The 24140-nt window shown below is 40.7% G+C and overlaps 1 protein-coding gene and 1 long non-coding RNA gene across 2 annotated transcripts in view; one reads left to right on the top strand and one right to left on the bottom strand.

Annotated features, from left to right (window-relative positions):
- Positions 1–1220: 1220 nt before the first annotated feature.
- The window catches only part of Kcnab1 (potassium voltage-gated channel subfamily A member regulatory beta subunit 1), a 394129-nt gene continuing 371209 nt past the window's right edge, over positions 1221–24140 (top strand). The window contains exon 1 of the mRNA XM_033759846.1: positions 1221–1648. Within this exon, the coding sequence (XP_033615737.1) occupies positions 1407–1648 (242 nt within the window). The 5' untranslated portion in view covers positions 1221–1406. The remainder of the gene's footprint in view (positions 1649–24140) is intronic.
- Positions 1634–3675, bottom strand: LOC104871081. The gene is made up of 3 exons (XR_782730.2): positions 3406–3675; positions 2990–3085; positions 1634–1706 (listed from the first exon to the last, which is right to left on the bottom strand). It is a non-coding gene; the product is annotated as an uncharacterized LOC104871081 (long non-coding RNA).

Here is a 24140-nt window from a genome sequence, read left to right as displayed (position 1 = left end):
TGAGCATCTGTGTGTAGGTTTTTATGTAAACATCACTTTTAAATTTCTCGAATAAAAATCAAAGTGTGCAATTGTCATGTCATATGGTAAGTTTGGCAACTTCAGTTTTAGAAGAAACTGCCATCTTCTTTCCTGGACTGACTATACTGTTGCACGTTACCAACAGCAATTTGTGAATGATCATGCTTCCCTGAATCTTTGCCAGCCTTTGCTGTTATCACTCTTTTTATTTTAGCCACCCTTATATAGTATATCTGATTATACATTCATTTGCATTTCCTTGTTGGCTAATGATATTTTCATTTGTGCTTATTGCCATTTGTATATCCTTCATAGTGAAATATCTGTAGGTATCTTTTCCTCACCAGCTAAATAGATTGTTTATTATTGAGTTTTGAGAGTTCTTTACATATTTTAAAAATAACCCCTTTGTTTATATGTGGTTTGCAAATATTTTCTCCCAGTTAATAGTTTGTTTATCTTCCTTTTCACAGTCTTTCCTAGAGCAAAAGTATTTAATGTTATGGGACCCAGTCTGTTAAAGTTCTCTTGTATGGATTGTGCTTTTGATACCAAGTTTAAGAATTCTTCACTTATATCTACACTCTGAAGATTTCTTCTGCTTTTACCTAGATACTGTATTGTTTTACATTGTACTTTTAAGCTCATGATACATTTTGAGTTAGTTTTTGTATAAACACTGAGAGTTTAAGTCAAGAATTCGCTTGTTTTAGGGCTCTGTTTTGCTATTTATGAGCATCCATTGCCCCAGCGCACCATTTGTTGAAATGCCTCTCCTTCCTCCAGGGAGTTGCTCTTGCACTTTTATCAAAACTTAGCTGGCTTTATTTGTGTGAGTCTTTGCTTTTTGCAGCAATCTTGTGGATTTTTTCCTATCATTTGACAGCAACATCTGAAAAAGAGAAGGATTAATGGAATTTTCACCGCACGAAGCACGCCACAAGTAGAAACTATTATTTGACTCATCAAATAATGTGGTAATTTAGAGTGGTCTCATTACACACTCATAAATCATCCCCTGGCCTATGGTTTTTAAGAAAATAGAAGATTTGGCTCACATCCTACCACAATATTTCCTTTTCCCTAAATAGAAAGTTGTGGGAAAGTGCCCCTCGTTTTTCCCCAGGGCCAGTATGTAGTTGCATACATTTGACTTTGGGAAGTTGAAACAGACTCTGTCAGGCTCCCTTTTGCCAGGGCCTTGGAAGAGATATGTGACCAACAGCTCTGCCTGCAACCTAGAAGCCTGCTCACATACAAAAAGTAATAAGGAAGATCTGGAAAAAAAAAAAGCCAAAAAAACAAACAAGCTGATTCTTTTTAAGAACACACCAAAGCCAAATAACTGCAGTTAGGCGTGAAGTGCCGTCCTTGGGTTTTGAAACATGCATCTCTATAAACCTGCCTGTACAGACATCCCCAGCCCGAAGCTCGGTCTGCCCAAATCCAGTGAATCGGCTCTAAAATACCGACGGAACCTAACAGTGAACAAGACTCAACCTCAGGCAACTTGCTGGCCTATTAGGCCCAGTGAAACCACAGAACGGAAATATCTGGAGAAGTTTTTACGCGTCCACGGAATTTCGTTGCAGGAAACCACCAGGGCACAGACGGGTATGGCCTACAGGTACAGTTGGTGACAGTAGCATCCAACCAGGGTGTTGCACTGAAGTCAGAGGTTGTTGCTATTAAAGAAATAAGGTTGGAAATAGGAAAAAAATGTTATAAGGAGAAGAAAATAAATGTTGTGAGTCCTCTTAGGTTCTTTTTCTTTTGAGTTTTAAATGATCTTTTTCTTTGCTCAAAGGGTTACACAAAAGATGACCAAGCTCTGCTGTTGAAAGTCTTAACCATGTGCTGCCAGTAGAAATAGTAGATAGGTGATTTGGCTCTGAGTAGATAGGTGATTCAGTGGGCAGAAATAAAAAGGGAGTCTCGTGCTTCTGAAGAGTGTGTAAGCTGAGTAAATTTTTTTTTAATGCTGCCTGAGATAGAAATGTGTTTCTTCTAAGCCTGTATCTGTGCTAATGGCTAACAAAGTAGTTCAAGTTCTTTTTGAAATGACAGAACTTTTTATTAGTGCAGCCCAAGATAAATTACTGGTTTGTGTGCTTTCTAATACCACTATTTATTCTGTGAAAGGTTAACAAAAGGAAGAGATTTTTTTTTCCCGGTAGGGAGTTGGGTGTACAATCTTTATAAGTTGCTCTGAGATGGGAAGTATTCTTTTTCAGAGGAGTGACTGTCCCAGCATTCTGCAAAATATGCCTACACTTAGCTAAGTCACTCAGTAGCATCTGCACAAGCTGGAGTTTTAAATCCCCTGGAAGTTGAATAGAAGCCATTCAGAAGAGCAAGGAAACTGAAAACAGAAAAAAGTAATTTGGCATTAGGATGGTCGTCCTAGCTAAAGTTAAAAGTTTTCCTTCACAGGATAAGATTGTTTTTCATGTGCAAGATGTTGCTAATGACTTCATTTTTTTTATAATCTAGAGTCTATTTCAGTATAGTAGCTTCTGCTCTAATTTATTAGCTAATTTTATTAATAAAGCAATTTGCAATGATAAGACTCCTCTCTAGAGACCAAAATATTTTGTACAGACTCTTTATGTAATAAGGGGCTTGTACCGAAGAAGGATGAGTTCTTACAGATTCATAGGGAGCCCAAGACTGCCCTACCCCCCCATTCTTTAGAAGGAGAGCCAAAGAATCAGACCCCTTTCCAAGAACACTTGGGCTTTACACTCTGGGGTGGGGGAGGTGTCCTTCCTCCTTGCCTGACTGTGTGGGTTGCAGACAGGGCAGAGCCGCCTTCTCCCTACACCCCTTCAGGCTGCCTTAGTCTCTTTCCCATCTTCTCCCTGGCTCGCACTGTGGTCATAATGGTGCTGTGTGAACTCGGATCAGGTGGTGGGGGAGAGCACTGCTTTATTAAAAAAAAAAAAAAAAAACCAAAGTAAAAACTCACCATGTCTTCATCACAGATAGGTGGTACTGCCGCGAACAATCGCGTATTTCTCTTCTCTCAAATGTCCTACTTCAAATATCACCTCCACATCTTGTGCTGTGTGCCAGTGGTCAGACAGGAATACAATCCAGAAGGGAGAAAGGGGGTAAAGGTGTAGGGAAGGTGGGGTGGGTAGGGGAAGGGTAATAAGGGAAAAGAAAAAAATGTGAGAGAATGAAAAGATGGAAATAAAGTGTTTGTAGATGGGGAGGGGAGGAGGGGGTGAAGGGAGGGCAGGGACAAGGGGAAAAATGAGAATCAATACCTGTCCTGTAGAGGTACAAGATCCCAACAATGAATGTAACTGTACTGTATCCCTAAAATGTACCAATAAACTCAATTTAAGCTGAAAAGAAAAGGAACACAGAAACACTTACTTCAAACAAGTGAATGCAAGGCTGCTTCAGATGAAAGTTGGGCCCGGAATGCATCTGCTGTGGGGAGAGGGCCAGTCCACCTCCACCCCGGGCTCAGGTGCCTCTGTGGGTTGTCTACACCCCACGGTTTGGGCTAGGCATAGGTCTGACACATCTCTTCATACTGCCTTGGTGAGAAGGGGGTGAAGCTGGGGATGCCAGGTCCTGCTCGGGGGCCAGCTCATGGGCAAGCATAGACACTGCCAGATCACACTTTAGTAAGAAGTGGGACCTAGGAAAATGTTATTCCCAAATCAGAGATTTAAAAGAGAAAAGTCAGACTGATCACTCACTCATCCCAAGAAATAGCCAAGGCTTCGAGTAACAGTGCGATGAATGTGCTGTACTCTCGCCCTTCTTCCCTCCCCAAATGTCCGCAGCACTTTGTTTATTCTTTCAAGACACCGATTAATTGCTCCTATTTAAGACATTTTTCTTAAAAATTTGGGAAGATTCTTAGAAAAGAGGACTAGGGCTCTTTTTGTTCCTTCTCAGCTTGGCTTATTTATTTATTTATTTTTTTTCTTTGTACCGGAGATCGAACTCAAGACCTTGTGCTTGGGAGGCAGGCGGTGGAACCCCCGAGCTAAATCCCGGGCCCTCAGCTTGGCTTTTGACCTGATTTCTTATGAACATAGCTGGGAGACGGTGACTTTCAGATTCTCCTTTATTCTGATTTTTCCCTCAGGAAAAAGGCTGTGGGGAAGGGCACCGTGGCTGTACTAAAAGACCTCTGTTCAACCTTGTCTTTTCTATTTCTTCCTTTTGAAGTCTGTGTGTAGTGGAAAGAGAATGAACTTTGGAGTTAAGCAGACCAGAGTTTAAATCTCAGCTGCGCTGATTTTAGAACTCTGACATTGATCCAGCTGTGACAGATAACACGTAGCACACAGTAGCCACTCACTAAATGTAGGTTTTCTTCTCATTTGTTTTATAGCATTTGTCTACCCATATAAGGGTGGGGGGAGATGAAAGTCCCTTAACTAGAACATATAAATCGATGAGATTACTCTAGGAAGAAAAATAAAGAATGAAACAACCTTCTATAATTCACAGTCTTGGTAGGTTTCACGCTAAGCTTTAGAATTCTGAGGTCTGGAAGAGCAGGTAAGCTGTTTTCCCTTCCTAATTTGGTTAAATGCCATTGCAGCCCAATACCAGCTGCTTTGGTCCCTTGATTATCTGTGAGAGAGCATTATGTTGTGTTTCTATGGAGACTTGGTTTTATTTCCAACTGAAGTTGACCAGTAGAGGGAAAGAAATCAGCAAATATGCAAACACACGTGTCAGCTGAAAAGAAACCAGAGGAAAATGTTTGAGAATGTTGTAAAATGTGCCAGCTTAGTGAACAGAGCCTTCTGCTGGCCTAGACTTTTCAGCAAAAATAAAACATTTAAAATTCATTTTATTAGTGACTATGACATAGTCACCGAAGAGGGTCTTTTAGTGATTTCAAAGTGGCTGAAAGTTGATTATCTTTATTACATAGCACTGATCTTAGGCAGACATTAAATAGGCACCTTAGTCAAGGGTAACGTACACTTAATAGGCACTTTAATGAACAAAGCACAAAAAATATCTAGACTGAAGATGCAGAAAATATCTAGCTCTGGAGCAATTTTGCAGTACTCACATTGGCAGGGGTAACACAAAAGAATGTAAAATGAAGCCCTAATCTAGGGGTCATTGAGCTTTGTCTGTAGGAAGTGAGGTAGTAAACATTCCAGGTTGAAAGGTCACTTTTGCCTTTGTCATAACTACTAAACTCTGCTGTTGTGTGGTAACAGTAGCCATTGGCAGTATTTGAATGAGTGGACAGCCAGGCTGTGGTCCAGTATACCTATTCATGAACACTGAAGTTTGGATTTCATATAACTTTTACCAATCAGATCTTCCTTTTTTCCCTTTCTAAATCACTAAAATATTTAAAAACTACTCTTATCTGTGGGCCATCCAAAAATAGGTGGTAGTTGGGTTTGGTCAGTGGGCTCTCATCTCCTGACCCTGATCTAGAAAACCAAGACTTTAAATTGCGTCGTGTTTATCCTTAAACCTCCTTGTTTGTTTTTTTTTAAAGTTTATCTTTAAACCTCCCGGAGACATTGAAGGGGCCAAATGCATATAGTTCAAGAAGATAAAAATAAATTAAAAAGATGAAGGAAAAAATAAGGCCAAGAAAGACAAACAAGGAAAAGGAGACAGAGCCAGGGAGAGGTAAGACCGTGGCCAGGCAAGGGTAGCCGTAAGTGTTTGACCCAGATTTGCCCCTGCATTTTCTAGCAACACTGACTGAAGAAGGAAGGAGGTGGACGGGATCCTAGTGTTAGAGTTGAGTCAGCTGATTGGCAGTGATGTCCCTCTTGCTGATATGGAGATGGGGTGGGGTAGATTGTAGGGGGCTTGGGTTGGGTGTGGGGTGCTTCTGTGGTTCTTTGTGTAATGCAGAACATTCCCAACAACATCTTGAAAGCAGACACAGCTTAGAGATGCCTGGGTTCTTCTCTGTGGAGCCCCTGATAAGACTAGGTGGGAACACATCAAAGAATAGATCCGTAAAGCAAGTAAGCAGATAGTGAAAGAAATGATATAGTTTTCATCAAAACCATATGGGTCAGTTTGGGTTCATGCTTTAAAAGTGCTCCAACAATGATTCAGATTTCTCATTTTTTTTCCCCTCTTTTGTTTTTTGGGCGATGACATGGCTTATCTGGTTTATCCGGATGAAACAGCTGTTCCTCAAAAACAAAACAAAAGAAAAACTTGTGCTCCTTGCCAACCAAATATAAATTTTCTGTTACCTTGAGCTGAAGGTGGGAAGAGGGCAATAAAAAAAGGAGAATGGTGCCAGGGATTTAGCTCAGTGATTCCACCAAAGTGCAAGGTCCTGAGTTTGACTCCCCCACCCAGTAACAAAAAAAGAAGGGGAGAGATCCAGAATGCCTTGGAATTATCGATGTGGACAGACTCTGGAGATGATCTCCAATTTTGGCCTTGTAGAGGAAGGAAAAGTGCCTTGGAGTGTTGGGTGGCTAGTTTAAAGTTGCATTTCTGGCTAGCAACAATGCTGGGACTAGAACCCCTGCCTCTTGGGTTCCAGACCAATACTATCTCCACATTCCCCATACGTATTTCTTAGTATGCTCACCAGCTCCAATTCTGCACTGTGCCAACACATGCACGCACGCGCACACACACACACACGCACACGCACACTCACAACCCCCCCCCAACATGCACACATTGAGATATCGCCCCTGCTGGTGCTGCAGACCTAACTGTGCACCCTGTCCTCTGTCCCCTCTCGCAGGCCCTGTTCTTGTTGCTCTGCTCTGCACCCCACATCAGTTCTGTTGCCCTGCATACTGACCTCGCACCCTCTGGATGTGTGCTCAGCGTTATCCCCACCCAGGATATTCACACCCATTTTTTCTGCCCAGACCAATCAAACCCGTAGGCTCCTCCCTCCTCTCTCACAGAGAGGACCAGTCTTTGCATCACATACAAAATTATCGAAATTATGCTGTCACCACCATGAAAACGAGGATCAGTACTTAGAATATTTTGTAATCCTGCAATGCTTTTCCACTTTGAAAGTGCTTAATATGAGTGTTTTGCTTTGCTGAGGTACATCCAGTCAGAAGTCGGGGAGCAGAAAAACACATCAAAGAGCAAGTAGGAACTTCCTTTCTCCCCAGACAGTACAGTCTATCCTCCTATTTCCTCTTTTATCTTAGGAGTTAAGGTTTTATTACTTAACCAGGAAGAATATAAGCCTCCCCTTCTATAAAATGGGCATAATTTAACTTAGCTGGCAGTGGTATGGCAACAGGTATGAACAACAGGGTCACGTATGTGAAAATGCTGGGCTTACTGCCCTTCGGGGTGAGGGTCCAAGAGTGCCCTTGCTTTAAGCTCCTTTTAAATCAATCCCAGGATCCTGTCACTTAGTCAGTCATCTTTAGCTTGAAAGGAAAACTGTGATTGACTTTAAAAAGATAGAAGATAAATACATTTGAACCTTGTGAAATTCTGAGCTTGTTACAGTCATTTCCTCATTTACTTTTACAAATCTCTTCTTGTATTGGAAAAGATCCTCAGGATCCACTGAAAAGAAAGGATCTTTCTTTTCATTTTACCTGTAGGTCCCTATTTAATCAAAATGGCCTCTTGAAAGATTGGACTAAAATGCTCTCCAAATGATGTATTATGCACATATCCTTATACATTTTTTATCTTGCATATGTTTGTGATACATAAATTCATTGTGGTGTCCTGGTACATATACACATTACATCTTGATTCTGTATTTTTTATCAACTTCTATTCTTTAGGGGTCCCGTGCTGTGTGTAGAATAGAATTATTTGAGACAGAATGGCATAGAAGAGGCCAAAACTCCAACCAACTCCTAGCCCCTCTCCTATCAGCCTGAATCTCAGAATCTCTTTAGCCTGGAGACTTCAGTATTCAGAGGTTTCTGCTCCATCGAACTGACTTTGCCATGGGCCAGTGCACTGACCTAAGCTAGGACTAAGCAGCTGACCAAGAAGGAAACAGGACACAGGCCAGCCTGACCTGAAGCTGGAAGGGGAGAAGGAGTTTCTAGGCTTGAGTAAGAGGAGGGCTTGCTCCACAGGCCCTGTGCACCAAGCAGGACAATGGTGAGTGAGGAGAGGGGAGGAAAACAGAGAAACCTCACTCACCTGAGGGCTTTTCTTGGAGATACAGGGGCAAAGAGGCTGTGTTAACGGATGGCTTCCACTGATCTCTGCGTGAAAGTTCTAAAGACAAGTCTGAGTGAACTTTTACTCTGAGCACCTTTCCTCAGGCTCTGTCAGACCGAGAACATGGTGTCCCTGCAGGAGGATTTTGGCGGACTCCCTCCTCCATCCTCCTCTTATCTTCTGCTTAGCTTCCTTGTCTATGAAATGAAAGTAACAAACCTTTCTTCATAGGATAATACTGTTCTTGCCAAAAGGCACAGAGTAGACGCCAGGGAAAAGGATCCTCTCTGCTCTTTGTAACAGCACAGGATTGTGATGTGGAAGTGGAACAATAATTTAGTTCCTAAATTGAATTCGCCACTGTCCCTTCCCCCAAAGCACCCTTTCCGCGTGTCTTCTGGTGGCCTGCTCTACCTGGGGACAGCTGGTCACATTTAGATCTGCTTGGAACGTAGCTGTGGCTATCACTGTAGAAATCAGAAGCACAGGGAAAGTGCTATCTGTTCAGAGGATTGTATTAAAAATGCCTACGTGATTTATTTTAGATTGGCCTAATTTTGGTTAGTCTCAGGGGTTGTGCTGATTTCCTCTGAGCCCCCCTGAACCCCTTGGCTGCTTCTCTCCTGTATTACTTCTGGAGAAATGATGGTGACATCAGGATGGATAGCTCAGGGTCTGTATGATGGCTGGAAAGCTCATGGGCTGCTGGTAAGGTGCAGTGGGAAGCCACCTGCAGAACAGCTGACTGTGTTTATTTCCTACTGAATGGAACCGAAGTTCTAAAATAAGTATGTCTGGAGAATATCGGTTTAGATTTAAAAAATGCTTTAGAATTTAGGCATGGATGCTGCTTGAAATATTATTTGGGGAATATAAATTCAATGTTTTGAGATTTCTGCTTGTGATTTTCCAGGGTAAATGTTGCTTATGCAGTGTAATGAAAACATCAGAAATTCAGAGCTTGAGAATAACACTGGGTTACGTGAACCGGGTTTTCTCATATGGAAATTGTTGATATCACTTCATCGTTTTCATCTGAAAACAATAAACCTTTGAAACCTGATTTTCCTGACCAGGGAACAACCACTGGTCAAATGTTTCTACCCAAAAGAAATGTACTCCTGAAGTTCGCTGCTGTGTTGATCAGTGCCGCTAGGGTGCGCTATTTCACAAAGAAAAAGAAGATTTTTTTTATTCCCTGGACCAGTTTAGCAGACTGTGCAGACAATTCTAAACCAGAATTTGAATTTCAGTCTACAGAGTTCCTCTGATTTTGAAAGGAGGGGGGATTCTACAGTAAGAAAAAAATAAGAAGTTATGGACAGTGTATTCCTGGGGTTCTGAGAAGGCCTGAATCTATCGCAGTCGTGTATAATAATAACCTGTCCCAGCTGGATGTTTTATACAACAACTTTTCTATGTACAGGACTTTCTAAGCACGCTGCACTCCTTCAAGCACAGCTGCGGAGAAGAGAAAAGCCTTCCTTCAGAAAATGTTCTGTGGGCGTCTCTGCCCCAGCTCGGGTGCAGGCGCCTTTTAACACGAGTCACATGGAGCATATGTGGTGAGCCCGAGGAGTCTGGGAGGCGTGTGCTGTGTATGCATTGCCTGGAAGAAGCCAGCTCGCAGCCCGCTGATGTTCTCAGGACCGTGGCCAGCAAGCCTGGCTTCCTCCTCTGTGGCCACTGTCATGCCTAGGGATCCTGGGTAACCTCTCTATGACTACTAGTGCCTTCCTCTCCCATCCAGGGGTTCTTCTGCTTGTTGTGAGCCAGCAAAGACAAGCACTTTATTCCCCCTAACATTTTAAGTGTAGCTACATTTTAATAGGGTGGCTTCAAAATATATGTGATCTAAAGAAATGAATCTGTAATGATTGAGTCCTGGTAACAGCAGAGCTATTTTCAAAGCAGCTATTTAGTTCTTTGGGCTAGTTCTTTCAGAACAGAAAAGCCCTTCTTATTTGAAAATAATTTCAAACTTATAGAAAAGTAGCAAAAAAAAAAAAAAAGCTACAAAAGAACCTCTAGGTTCTTTTTTTCCTTTAACGTTTTGCCTCTGTTCTAATGTTGCTCACACTCTCACAAACTTGCTCCCAATAGCCATTTTCCTACTTATTTTTCTAAGTCTTTTGAGAGCAAATTGTGCACCTCACAGCCCTTTACTCTCAAATACCTCCTCAGGGCAAGGATATTGTATGTATTCCTAATACCATGACCAACTTCAGTGAAGTTTACATTCATACTTATTCTACGTTCCAATTTTGTCAGCTAACGCGTTCTTTGTGTCATTGTTTTACTCTCGTAGTACATGGTCCGGGATTGGATCACACACAGTGTTTTGTTGGCATGTATCTTCTGTCCTCTTCAATTTGGAGCAGTTCAGGCCAAATTAAGGGGAGCTCAAAGAGGAAGGGCAAGGACGAACCGGTGCTGATTGCAAGTCCATCTGTCCTGAGGAGGTGGGGCCATGGCCCTGGCCATCACTGGATTGGAGGGTCTGGTTGCTGCTGCCATTATGCTGTGTTCTGCAGCAGCCTAACCAGACTTCAACGCGTTCATCTGCAACTTTAGGTCCACACCACTGACCACCACACACCCAGTCCTGTGCGTCCATCTGTGGCCCACATCCCTGGGGACGGGGGATGGGCCCTGGTGAAGGGTGTGTCCCCTCCCCAGCAGCAGCGAGAAGTGAGACCCCCGTCCCCCCAGCATACTAACAGCGGGTGCCCATAGATGAGCAAGGCCGGGAAGTCCTCCGGGGAGGCCAGGGCAGCAGCCATGGAGAGAAGCCTGGGCCCCGAGTAGCCAGACTTAGGTCTCAGAGAGCCCACGGTGGCAGGACCGGGAACCCCTAGAGAGATGCAGGAGTTCAGTTGATGGAGTATTTTTAGAAAAGGGATTTTTGACCCAGTTGGCTTTATTCTTTTTTTTTTTTTTTTTTTCTCTATGATATTTCTTCTAATTTGCTAAAGCAGAATGAGACAGTTGTGGAATGTGGGTGTAGTGTACAGATCATTAAGTAGCTAAGCTCCTGCCGTAGCATTTGAAGGGTCTGTGACAGGTCAGTGAGTCGCTTACTTTTGGGATTCTGGAATTTCACAGCGCACTGTAACTCAGCACTCTGCAAAGACACATGCTTTAGAAACTGGTTATGGCTTTGAGAAAGAGCCACGAATGCTTCCTGAGATGGTCACTGTGAGAGACTGGCGCCTCCATATGTTATTTCCCCCAAGGTTAGTCCTCATCACAGTTTCTTTATAAGATTCATTATATTAGCACTTTCTCCCTTCACCCCTGTCTTCCCTCTTAGCGCTCCTATTTGTTTTACTTCTGAGTTTTCTGTTTCTCCCACTGGAGTATGAGTTCCACGGGGCATGGCTAATTGCTACATTCTCAGAATCTGACATCTAGTGTAGAATTCAATAAATATTTGCTGAGTACATGAGTTATTAAGTGGGAGTATAACACATAAATCATTGATCACTTGAAAATAATCATCTGGATTATAAAGTACCGAAAATAACTCCACCAGCCTCTCCATCCTTAGTTCTTTCTTTCTTTCTTTCTTTTATCTTTATTAAGTTTATTGGTTCATTTTAGGTATACAACACAGTTACACTCATCATTTGGATCCTGTACCTTTACATGACAGGTCTTGGTTCTCATTTTTCCCCATTCCCCAGCCCTCCCTTCACCCGCTCCACCCTTCCCTGTTTACAAAGACATTGTTTCCATGTTTTTTCTTTTCACATATTTTTTTCTTTTCCCTATCCCTCCCACTTCCTCCACTCCTTTAGACCCTTTCTTCCTCTTGCACAATATCAATATGCATTTAATTCTTATTTACACTTTTAGTTTTTCATACAAGTTAAATTATACAGTATTTACACATGTGACTTATTAATTTCACTTGAGTATGGCCTCGATATTCATCCACTTAGCTATAAATGCCTCTATTTTATCTTTCTTTATGGCTAAATAGTGCTCCATTTTATAAAAAGAAAACACATCTTCTTTATCCAGACACCAGTTGATGGGCATTTGGGCTGTTTCCAAGTTTTAGCTGTTACAAACTCTGCCACTATAATCATGGGTGTGCATATACCATGTGGTATGGTCCTTTTAATTCTTTTGGGAAGATACCTAGCAGGGGAATAGTGGGGTCAAATGGGTCCTCTAATCCTAGTTTTCTGAGATACCTCCATAGTGATTTCTATATCAGTCTACACTCCCACCATCAGTGGAGAAGGTGTTTTTCCCCCCAGCGCCTCCAGCACTTGTTATTGGTTGATTTCTTGATAGCAGCCATTCTTTCTGGAGTGAGATGGAATCTCATCATTGTTTTCACTTGCATCTCTCGAATGACCAGTGAATTGAAAATGTTTTCATATATTTATTTCTATTTCTACTTCTTTGTTTGAGAAATGTCTATTAATTTCACATGCCCATTTTCGGATTGTGTCTTTAAATTTGGAAAGTCTGATTTTTTAAAGTTTTTTATATATTTTCTAGATAGTACACCTTTGTTTTCCCATATTGTAGGCTCTCTCTTCACTCTGTTGGTGGTTTCTCTTGCTGTACAGAAGCTTTTTAATAAGATGAGATCCCAGTTGTTGATTCTTTGTGCAACTGAGGTTTTGTTCATGAAGTCTTTTCCTATACCAATGTCCTCATTCTATCTAATCTCTCTTACAACAGATTTAGTGTTTCTGTTTTCATATTTAGATCTTTGACCTATTTCAATTTTAGTTTAGAACATGATGAGAGATATAAGTCTAGTTTTAATCTTTGACAAGTTGAAACTCAATTTTTCCAGCACCATTTATTGAAGAGGCTATCTTTCCTCCAGTGAGGGTGTTTGGCTCCTTTGTCAAAGATGAGGTGGCTGAATATGTCTGTAGTTGTTTCTGCATCTTCTAATCTGTTCCACTGGTCCTCATGTCTGTTTCTCTGCCAGTACCACGCTGTTTTTACTACAGTAGCTTTGTAGTATAGCTTCAAGTTGGGTATTGTGATACCCCCTACCTTGTCTTTATTACCTAGAATTGCTTTTGCTATTCTAGGTCTCTTCTTGTTCTGAATGAATTTTTGGATTGTTTTCTCAAGTTCTATGAAATATGCTATTGGAATTTCAATTGGGATTGCCTTGAATTGATATAGCAGTTTTGGTAGTATGGCTACTTTCGCTATATTGGTTCTTCCTACACAAGAGCAAGAGACATCTTTCCATTTTCTTACGTCCTCTTCAATATCTTTTTTCAGAGTGCTGTAATTTTCAGAGTACAGGTCTTCTATTTCTTTGTTAGATTGATTCCTAGTATTTCATTTTTTGGATGCTGTTGTGAAGGTAGTTGTTTCTCCAGTTCCTCGCTCAGTGAGTCTGTTGTTTGTGTACAGAAAGTCTATTGATTTTTGTGTGTTGAACTTGTATCCAACTACTCTACTCAATTTGGTTATTAAGTCTAGAAAACTGATGGAGTTCTTGGGGTCTTCTATATAGAGTATCATGTCATCTGCAAATAATGACAGTTTGACTTCTTCATTTCCTACCTTTATTCCTTTTTATTTCTTTCTCTTGTCTAACTGCTGCGGCTAATGTTTCCAGAACTACATTGAACAGGAGTGGTGATAGTGGCCATCCTTGTCTTGTTCCTGATTTTAGTGTGAAGTATTTCAGGTTTTGACCATTTAGTAGGATACTGGCTGTTAGTTTTTCATTGATGGCTTTTATCAGATTGAGATAAAGACAATCTCTTTTAACTTTATATAGGGTTTTTATCATGAATACATGTTGGATTTTGTCTAACACTTTTCCTGCATCTATTGAGAGGATCATATGGTTTTTGTCCTTGGCTTTGTTAATATAGTGTGTTATATTTATTGATCTATGTATGTTGCAACATCCTTGCATCCCTGGGATGAATCACTCTTGGTCAAGGTATATGATCTTCATGATGATCTTCTGCATTCTGTTTGCCAGTATCTTACTGAGGATTTTTGTATCTGTGTTCATTAGTGAGACTGGCCGATACTTCTCTTTTTCATTTGGGTTTTTCTCTGCTTTGGAGATCAAGGTGATGCTTGCTTCCAGGAATGAATTTGGGAATATTGTTTCCCTTTCAATTTTACTGAAGAGTTTAAATGGTAGTGGCAATAGTTCTTCTTTAAATGTCTTGTAGAATTCAGCAGTGAAGTCATAGGACCTGGGATTTTCTTGGTTGGTAAATTTTTCACGGTTGATATTGGGTTGTTTGGAATTTTTATATCTTCTTAGTTCATCCTTGGAAATTCATATGTATTCAGAAATCTATTTCTTTTGTGTTTTCCATTTTATTAGAGTACAGTTTCTCAAAGTAGGTATCAATGAACCCTTGGATTTCTGCTGGGTCTGTTGTAATTTTAGCCTTTTCATTCCTAATCACAGGGATTTGGACTTTTTTGTTCCTTTTTTTTATAAGGTTGGCTACGGTTTTGTCAATTTTATTTATTTATTTTTTTTTGAAGAACCAACTCTTTGCTTCATTGATTTCATTCTCTTATTCTCCATTGCATTGATTTCTGCTCTGATCTTTATAATTTCCTCCCTTGTATAAGCTTTGGGTTTGTCTTGATCTTGTGGTTCAACATTAGGTTTTTAATTTGAGTTTCCTCTTTTTTTTTTTTTTGATACGAGTTTTCACTGCTATGAATTTCCCTCTCAAGACTGCTTTCATTGTGACCCATAAATTCTGATATGTTGTACTGGCATTGCTGTTTAATTGTAGAAACTGTCTAATTTCTTCTTTAATTTCCTCTATGACTTATTGGTTGTTCCGGAGGTTGTTCACTTTCCATGTGTTTAGGAAATTCTTGTGGTTTCTTTTGCTATTGATCTCCAATTTCATTGCACTATGGTCTGATAATATACAGGGGATGACTTCAATTCATTTGCATTTACTTAATATGTTCTATGAGCAAGTATGTAGTCTATTTTGGAAAATGACCTGTGTGTAGCTGAAAAACAGGCATTCTGATTTTGTGGGGTGGAACACTCTGTAAACATCTGTTAAGTCCATTTGTTCAAGAGTTTGGTTGAGTTCTAGTATTTCTTTGTGTATTTTTTGTCTAGTTGATCTGTCTATTTGTGACCATTGGGTATTGCGGTCCCCACTACTATTGTATTAGTGTTTATTTGATTTTTCATATCCATTAATATTTTTTATATAGTTGGGCACACTAGTATTTGGTTTATATAGATTTATAATTGTCATCTCTTCCTCTTGGATTGTTCCCTTTACAATGACTTAGTTACCTTTGTTTCTCTTAGTCTTGGTTTGAAATCCATTTTGTCTGCAAATAGGATAGATACTGCTGCTTTTTGGGGGGTTCCTGCCTCATGGAATATTGCTTTCCACCCTTTAACTTTCAGTCTATGAATTTCTTTTAGAATTAAGTGTGTTTCTTGTATACAGCATATTGTTGGATCTTGCTTCTTATTCCATTCTGCCAGTCTACTTCTTTTGACTGATGATTTGACACTATTAACACTGATGGTTATAACTGGTATGTATTGACTTATCCTTGTCATAATCTTTCCTCCCTTTGTATTTAATTTCCTATCTTGCCTGATGGATTCATTATGTTGGGCTTGCTGGGGTTGTGATCCTCATTGTCTTTTCCCTCTCAAAAGATATTGATTTTCCCTCTCAAAGGATATTGTTTAAAATTTTCTGGAGTGCTGGTTTGGTATTCATGAATTTCCTAGGGTGCTCTTTGTCATGAAAGTATCTTATTTCTCCATCAGTTTTGAAAGATAGTTTTGCAAGGTACATCAATCTGGGTTGGAGGTCATTTTCTTTTAGGGCTTGAAATATTTCACTCCAGGCTCTTGACTTGAGGGTTTGTGTTGAAAAGTCTGCTGTGATTCTGATGGACTTTCTTTTACATATGATTTGTTTCTTTTCTCTAACTGCTTATAGTATTTTGTTCTTCTGTTGGGTTTCTGGAATCTTGACTATTATATGCCTAGGTTTAGATTTTTTTGCTCAGAGGTAATTGGATTCCTATATACCTCACTTACCTGTATAAGAAAAAAAAAAATCAGAGCTAAAAACTTAGATTGGCCCAACCTGTGAACAGAAGATAGGATTTTCTGCTAATGATAATATTATAGAGCCACACTAGTAAAAATAACACTTACACTATGTTTGCCTCAAGAAAAGCAGTGCTTCTCTGCTTCCTGACAGAGAGTAGGCAAACGTCGTGTGTGGACTGTACTATCGTTCTTTCAACCATAGTGCTTCCTTTGTTTTGGCATCTGGAGATTTCTCCTTCTAGGTTTTATACTTGCATTTAAATTTCTTTTGCTATTTTTATCCAGCAATGCTATTTGCTTGGAATGTGCATGTATAATATGTGTAGAATGATCCACATCAATTACATCTCTAGAGTTGACCTGACTTTTAAAATCAAAACAGATAGATATTACACTGAGGAATCAAAATGAATGTAATTAGGGCCAGGGATTTAGCTCAGTGGTTCTGCTGCCTGCCTCACAAGCACAGGACCCAGGTTCGACCCCCCAGTACCCCCCCAAAAAAAAGATGGATGTAATTAAAATTTTTTAAAATCACAGCAAAAAAGACGAGTAAAAAGCAACCAAATATTAGCAGTTCTTATATTTAGGTGGATGAAAAATGGATGATTTTTCCCTCTTTACTAGATTCTTAGTTTCCAAATACACGTGGACTGCCATAATAGAAGGGGGAAAGATTGCAGTTAAAATAAAATTTAACATTGACCCTATTAGATATTAAAAGTTTAAGACATAGGTTTGAAGTTCTTTCTTGAAGTAATCTGAGCGACTTCAGATTTTAAATAAAAACAAGTAATGAGATTCACCAGCCTGACCTGTGGCGAGGTTTATGGAAGGAGATGCATTCTGAATTTAACCTGGCCCTCACATAGGTGAGGCTGAAAGGCGTTCTGTCAAAAGGCTGCTTTTTTATAGATAACCTTGAAGAGCACCGAAGAGATATAATTTCTTTTTCTGCAAGTAACAGAGAAACTCCTCTCCTCTCCCCTCCTCTCCCCTCCTCTCCCCTCCTCTCCCCTCCGCTCCCCTCTCCTCCTGGTCTCTCTCCTCTCTCTCCCGCTCCCTTCATCTAAGGACTTTCTTAGTGCTGACTCCACTTTCAGCCCCATGTACTGGGACACTGCAGCGTCAAGCTTTCCTGTCATCCAACAGCCTTCGGGGTCATACCCTACCTCATTTCATTTCCTGGAGAAAAAAATGTTTTCCTGGAAGCTCTGACTTCTTATTGATTCTTGGGGTTTGACTTGGTTTCCTGTCTCCTCTGAACCTAACAGGTCTGGGGAGGGGTAAGCAGCTGAGTGAGTGCAGTGGGTGCTGTGTGATTCTCTCCTAAAGAACCCGGCAGACAGAATGCTCTGGCTGATTATGGTGAGGCAGCTCGCATATGTCAACACACTGGCTCATGATCACATGGAACGGGGACAGATGTGGAATGAGCTGGAGAGGCAGGGAGCTTACCCAGTAAAGACTCCCACTGGTGGGTCATCTGGAAGGAGGAGAGGACTCTGCTCCTTCATCCATTAGCATAAGCTGTTCCTATTCCCGGAATTTAGGTCTAGTTCTTAGGTCTCCTCTTGCTCTAAAATTTTCTGAGTTTTTATGCATGGGAAGACTTTCCTTTATTAGTGTACATCCCAAATGACTTGTGCTACTTAGCACATGACTAAAATAAACAGAAATCTTATCTCATTTAACCAAAGGTAAGAAGGGAAACATTAGCTTTAAATGACATTTAATTTAGCACGGAAAGTAATGCATTTTTAATAAGGAACACATTAAAAACTCATAATGTGGTTTATTTATAAGGTGGTTAGTCTTCAGTGAATACAGTTAAGTTCCGTCAACTAGTAAATAAATGAAATTATTCAAATGCCATGTTTCATTTTGCACTTGATTAGAGTAGGGTGCTCTCCACATCCATTCCTTGTATGCAAAGGGTAAGTGCACAGAATTTCAGAATTTGTGGAGATTTTAGGAATAATTTCAAAAGCCCTGATTAATTTTACAAATAAAATTTCTGAGGCCTAAAGAGGTTAAGCAGCTTTCTAAGCATCACATAGATGTTCTGCTAACTTCTGGATAACAGTTCAACCAAAAGCTTTTAATCTTCCAGTTTGCTCTTTGCATAATAGAATTGTGAAATTAACAAAGATTCATCAGGTACAGGCTGTATTTGAGCAGCATCACAAGCTCACAACAACGAGAGACACATGGTCCCTTACCTCAAGAAATTCAGTACAGGCGGGAAGAAAACCATGCCAACTGCATAGCTGGAGACTGCTATGATACATATAATGTTGTTGTTTTAAGTAGTGGTAACATAATAGAAAAGCTATGAATCATCTCTTGGGAGTCAAGGTTCACTTCATAGAGGTGACAAATCACGCACAGGCCTTTGAAAGATGGATAAGGATTCAATAAATAGCCTGGGACTTGGAAAACATTTGATATGGAAAATCAAAAAATGTTGCAGAGAACCATGGTGATGATAATCAGCACAAATTTTAGAGAAATATCTGGAATAAGCACTGATTCTAAAGCTTACGAGGTAAGTGAACTACACGTTCATTCATTTCTTCATCAGTAAAATGAAACAACCCCAATCTATCCCATAAAATTATGAAGAAGATCAGATAATACAACAACTCTAAAGCACATCATATAGGAGGGACTCAGGATCAGGTAACCACTCTTCTCCTTATCCTCTTCCTCTTTCTCCTTGTTCACATCACACCCTCCCAAGTCCTCTAGCTGAGGAGAGAGTTAGAAGATGAGGTTAAGAGGCAGGAGAGACAGAGATCATTTGAGGTTTTAGGAGGTGGCCGTGAGAAACGGACTGAATGTGAAGGATTCACAGGTAAGAAGTGATAAGAAAGAACCCATCCTAGAAACATCTTTCTGGAAAAGTTATGCAGAGGAAATGGTAGAAAACCATAATAATCCAAGGGCTTGCAGTCGTGAGTAAGGACAGTAGAATGGAAAAGGGAAGAAAGCACAGATAGAAAGATACTTGGGAGGCGAACTGAGGAGATGTATTCTAGTGTGGCTTTATTCGTTGTTGTTTCATTTCCCCAGGCACGTGGAGAGACTGTCTCAAAGGAAACGTGTTCTTGGGTCCACTGGGGTCCGGAGGTCTGTCTGTCTCTTGGCCTCAGGAGGAGGCCTGGCAGCACCGCACCAGCTGGCCTTGGGCTCTGGCTTCTCCAGAGTGCTTCCCCGGAAGTGCTTACATCACGCCCCTTCTCATTCACAGTAAGGGCATTTCAGGGCGAGCCCTGGAGCCGTCAAATCTTTTCTCTCTTTTTTTGACTTTAAAGCAGCTCCTTAAACTACTACATTCTTGAGGCAATTATCTCATTATTACAACTTATTAATTTAGAGTAACCTCAAATACATTACTTTTAAGCATTTCGAGGCTTCTGTTTAAAGCCGCCTGTGTCTGGTCTTGTGGGTATGGAAAGGCCCAGAGGTGCAGGCTGCCCCCCCAACAGAGTGCTCACTAAGCCCAGGGACCATCTGAGTCACCTCTGTCACCTCTAGCACTTCCTGTCTACTATTGCTCCCAAGTAAAGACCCCGAGGCTTTTATAATGTGCTGTGTTTCTTGTTTCATGGTGGCTTTTACTACCCTTCAATTGATGACTGAACTGAAAGATGAATTTTTTCTCATACACCATCCTCCGTTCTCCCCAGAGGACTGACATCATGAAAAGGAATCTTGCTATCTCACTTCCAGTCTCCAAACACATTAAAGAGGGGCTCTTATCACACGGATTCTTCCCTCCCCTCATAACTCTATTTCATGCTGATTTTTGATCTAACTAATATTTCAGTTCATAGTTTCTTTTTGAGTATAAATATTCATCCACACATGTTGAAAATATCTTTTTTTTCTGTTTAAGAATTTTTATTAAAGCAAGAATTTTATAATCCAAATTACATTTCCTTGCTCAGTTGTCAGTTCTGTCACTTATAACAGAACTGACATCCTGAACGATTCCACAGTAAAGAATTACAAAATTAAAGAAAGGAATGCTTTGAATTTTTATACTTTGATGAAAATTCTTTTCCCAGGGTCTATAAAACATTAACTTGTTTTTATATTTTACCAGTTTTTGATTTTGATTTTTTGCTTTTAAGTCAAGTAACCTAGGACTGGCATTGTTTGCTAGACCTGGCATTTGCTCTGTATATAAGGTTCAAAATTTCCTTCTCTTTTAAAATTTATTTTATATTTTGCACTGTTTTTTTCTTTCATAGTATTTAGAGTTTTTCCAGGTTTAGATACTTTTCTTCAGCGAAGCATGAATCTCTTTTCGTGGTCCCTGATCAATTTTAGAAAGTGGGAACTGCAGTGGCACTGTTCACTGCTTTCTGGGCAGCCTCTTTAGCTTGGTGAGCTTGTACATTAACCTTAGGACGGAGAGACTCTGGAGACTCAAGCACGTGAAGAAGATCCGAATCATCAGTGTCCAACCACATGCGGGTGGTTTCACCAGTAAGAGAAGAGTGCATGGCTTAAGTGGAAACAGCCAACCTTTGCTTTTGCTCTTGGGGGGCGGGGGCGGATGCCAACACTCAAGCTGTCAAAGGTTCCTAACCCCGTACATGAACAGCAGGCTGTTGCACAGTAACCTGTGGCTGTGCATTACGATGCCGCTGAGGATTGCGGACTCCCGCAGCGGATTTAGACTGGGGCACGGTGCGGAGCGTGCACAGCGGACAGTGGGAGTAGCTGCAGCGGCAGCAGCGGCAGGATGTGGAACCATTGTCTGTGTTGACCTGTTTGCAACATGCTGTGTTGCCGTGACTTGTGGAACCTGTGGAGCAGCTGGTCTCATAGGGCTAAATGGTGGCCTAGGAGCGGCTGGGAGGGTAGCGACAGGAATATTACGGAATGGAAAATATCTTAATCCTACCACATATGGGTTCCCACATAACCTCTAAAGGCAGAACAGTGTGAGCAAATGACATAGATTCACACTTTACCTAAAATGATTGGTTGTTGATTTAATGAATATCTACAAGACATGTATGTGAGCTTGGTGTATGTATGCAAGGTATTTTAACCTCATAAAATTAACTGTGTACTTTAACTGCCTATATTAAAAACAAAGCTGCTCATGTAATTTCTTTGTTGAGATAGTGAAAGCATCCTAAGAATTCACAAGATCTTAGCATATTTAGAATATTGTGCTTGGGATAGCTAATTTTCAGAGTTAGGCACATGTCAGCCTTTGAAAAACTCACGTCTGAATGGCATTATCATTTGAAATCACAGAGTGGCTTTCTAAACATTGTCTAAGGCCAGCTTCAATAGGGAGAGTATTTAGGATATATTATACTGGAATTTCCTTTCTGTTTTAGCAAAGACAAAGGAAATAGTAGCAAGAATGCTGTATCTGATTACTTTGTGCATTAAGTGAATCTGATGTTTCTACCAATTTTAGGCCCGTCAATTATGTAGCCAATCAACTAATAAATTTGACTACCCGCTATATTGCAAAATAGTGCACTAGACACTAGTAAAGCTAAGTTGTTCTCAAGCCAGAACCTCTCATTAACTGCCTTTTATCTTTTCTTTTCCCCCTCCTGGAAGTCCTGAGAGAACAGCTGTCTTATTTTCACTGTATGTTCAGTGGAATCCTCAACAGTTCAGGCTGGAGTTAGGCTGGAGAGAATCACAGACATTATTAAGATGTGCATGGATGCATTACTGGTGACACCTCCCAGGGACACGTGGCATCTGTGAAATTCCATCAGATCATTCTTACTGATGACTCAAAGTGAGGCCATTTGGCCAGCATCGTGACATCTTTAGTAGCTCTTAGATTTTAGTTAAAAACCTCACCAGACAGCTTGACCTTAGGGCTGCCTAGGAAGGAATCTGCCCACACAGCTGGCTCCAAATGCATTAAAAACAACTTGTCATCTACTTCATTTGATTAGCTGCTTCAAACTTAGACCAAAGGAAGCAAAAATCCTGATTGACACTTATTTACGACAGAAAAAAGATCAGGAAAATCATCATACAAAGTCAAATACAGATTCACAAGCTTGTGTGCCCTGAAATAAGAGTTAATTACACAAGAATTATAATTAGGTAGTTTAGAAAAATGCTTTTAATTTTTTTTTTTGAGACATGAACTCACTGTTGCTCAGGCAGGCCTTGAACTCACAGTCTTCTTGCCTCAGCCTCCCAAGTAGCTGGGATCAATCACAGGCGCGTATCAATGGGCCTGGATAATTAACATGAAATTAATTGAAATGAAAACATTTAGTTCCTCAGTAACATAGCTGCATTTTAAGGGCTCGTTGTGTACTGGAGGTGGGTGGCTACTGTACTAGACAAGGCAGATATAAAGCAGATCCTTCACCCAAAAGGAGAGCCCTGTAATACAAGATACAGTTCAAGCAAGGATCTCAGACTCAAAGTACTTACGCCTGCCTTCGCTTTTATGGCTTTCTTCTCAGATTTTCAAATTTACTGTGAGGCTTAAAAGATTTTTTTTCACATAGTCCTTTCATCCTAGGCCAAGCCGGATAGTGGGGGCTCTGGTTGTGACCCAGTGCCAATCTCTTGGTAAACACGTAGGAGTTATAATAATAAAGCTGCCAATTACTACCTGGCAGTGGGGTCGATTTAGTAACTTGTAAATAAAACTCTCCTACCAAAAAGATGTCGGGACACAACTCACTGCACCAAAAGAAAACACTTTGATGGATGTTATTCTGCACATTTGGCTATTTTCCAAGTCATTGAGAAGCATCATTTTGTCATAGTGATTTAATTCCCAAAATGAGGATATGCCTGGCACCAGCTGAATCTTATGATTAGGGAGAGAGCTATATTAGTTTTATCTTTAGTCCCCTTGGTTCATTTCCAGCCATAACTTTTTGCTGGTTGTAAATACTTAGTGGAAGAAGCATTTTTAATTCAACTGTCATCTTCTTAATTCATTACCCTTTGCAGCAGTGGCAAACTTTGTACGGAATTATAAATCAAGAGCAGTGCCGTATCGCTGCCATGACACAAAGATTTATTTAGTGTGCGTACAACCCTGATGATCTACAAGGTGATTCACAGCTTGTTACCCTGCCTTCCAGCTGAAGCATTGGGTGTCGGTGCACACTGATATTCATGCTCACGTTGGGCATCCAGCCTGCCCGAGTGACGTGTGTTATCCATCTCAGTTCTAATCGATCCTCCACTCACTGACTGAAGGGTGCTGCCTTTCAGGACCTAAATACAGTGAATTAATCGGGGAAATATGAAGACTGGCTTCCCCCTTCTCCCCTCTGCCTGTTGCACAGTATTACAGCTCTGATGTGACTGGCAAGAAGGCTGAAAAAGTACGATGAATATCTCAGAAGAGAAGAAAGCACTGTGTTTTCAAGGTGTGTTCACATGTGAGACTGCCGGCTTCGTTGTCATTGTGTGTACCAACAGGGAAGGCCCCAGGGCTACATTGAGGCAACTCCCTAGAGAAGAACTGATCATGTTTCCACCATTTCCCACTCTCCCCGCCACATGTGCCTCTGTTTTTGATTAATTGGGAGCATGATCATCTCTTAAAGATGCCTGCGTGGAGAGGGAGAGGCCGTGTTAGTCATTTTGTTTTCCTGGTAAATAGCACAAGGCATTAATGAGTTGTTTATTTTTCTAGAAGAAGAGAAGTGAAAGTAACACAAAAGATCTGTAAAAGAGTTAGTGTTTGTTGGGGGGGGTGCGTGTGCTGAGTTTTGTTAGTGTCTTCTGTACCCAGTCTGAGGAAGGTGTTGAGTGAAGTCGGTGTCACACAGTGCCGAGTGATGGAATTAGACTTACCGCGGAGGTCTTTAAACAGACAAAACAAAACAGAATGTTTCCCACCAAAACTTTCTATTGTTTTTTATGC

This window comes from Fukomys damarensis, unplaced genomic scaffold (assembly GCF_012274545.1).
Source record: "Fukomys damarensis isolate Sample0158 unplaced genomic scaffold, DMR_v1.0_HiC HiC_scaffold_37, whole genome shotgun sequence".
NCBI lineage: Eukaryota > Metazoa > Chordata > Mammalia > Rodentia > Bathyergidae > Fukomys > Fukomys damarensis.
Note: the sequence above shows the minus strand (reverse complement) of the source record. Positions and strands in the feature narration are given on the sequence as shown.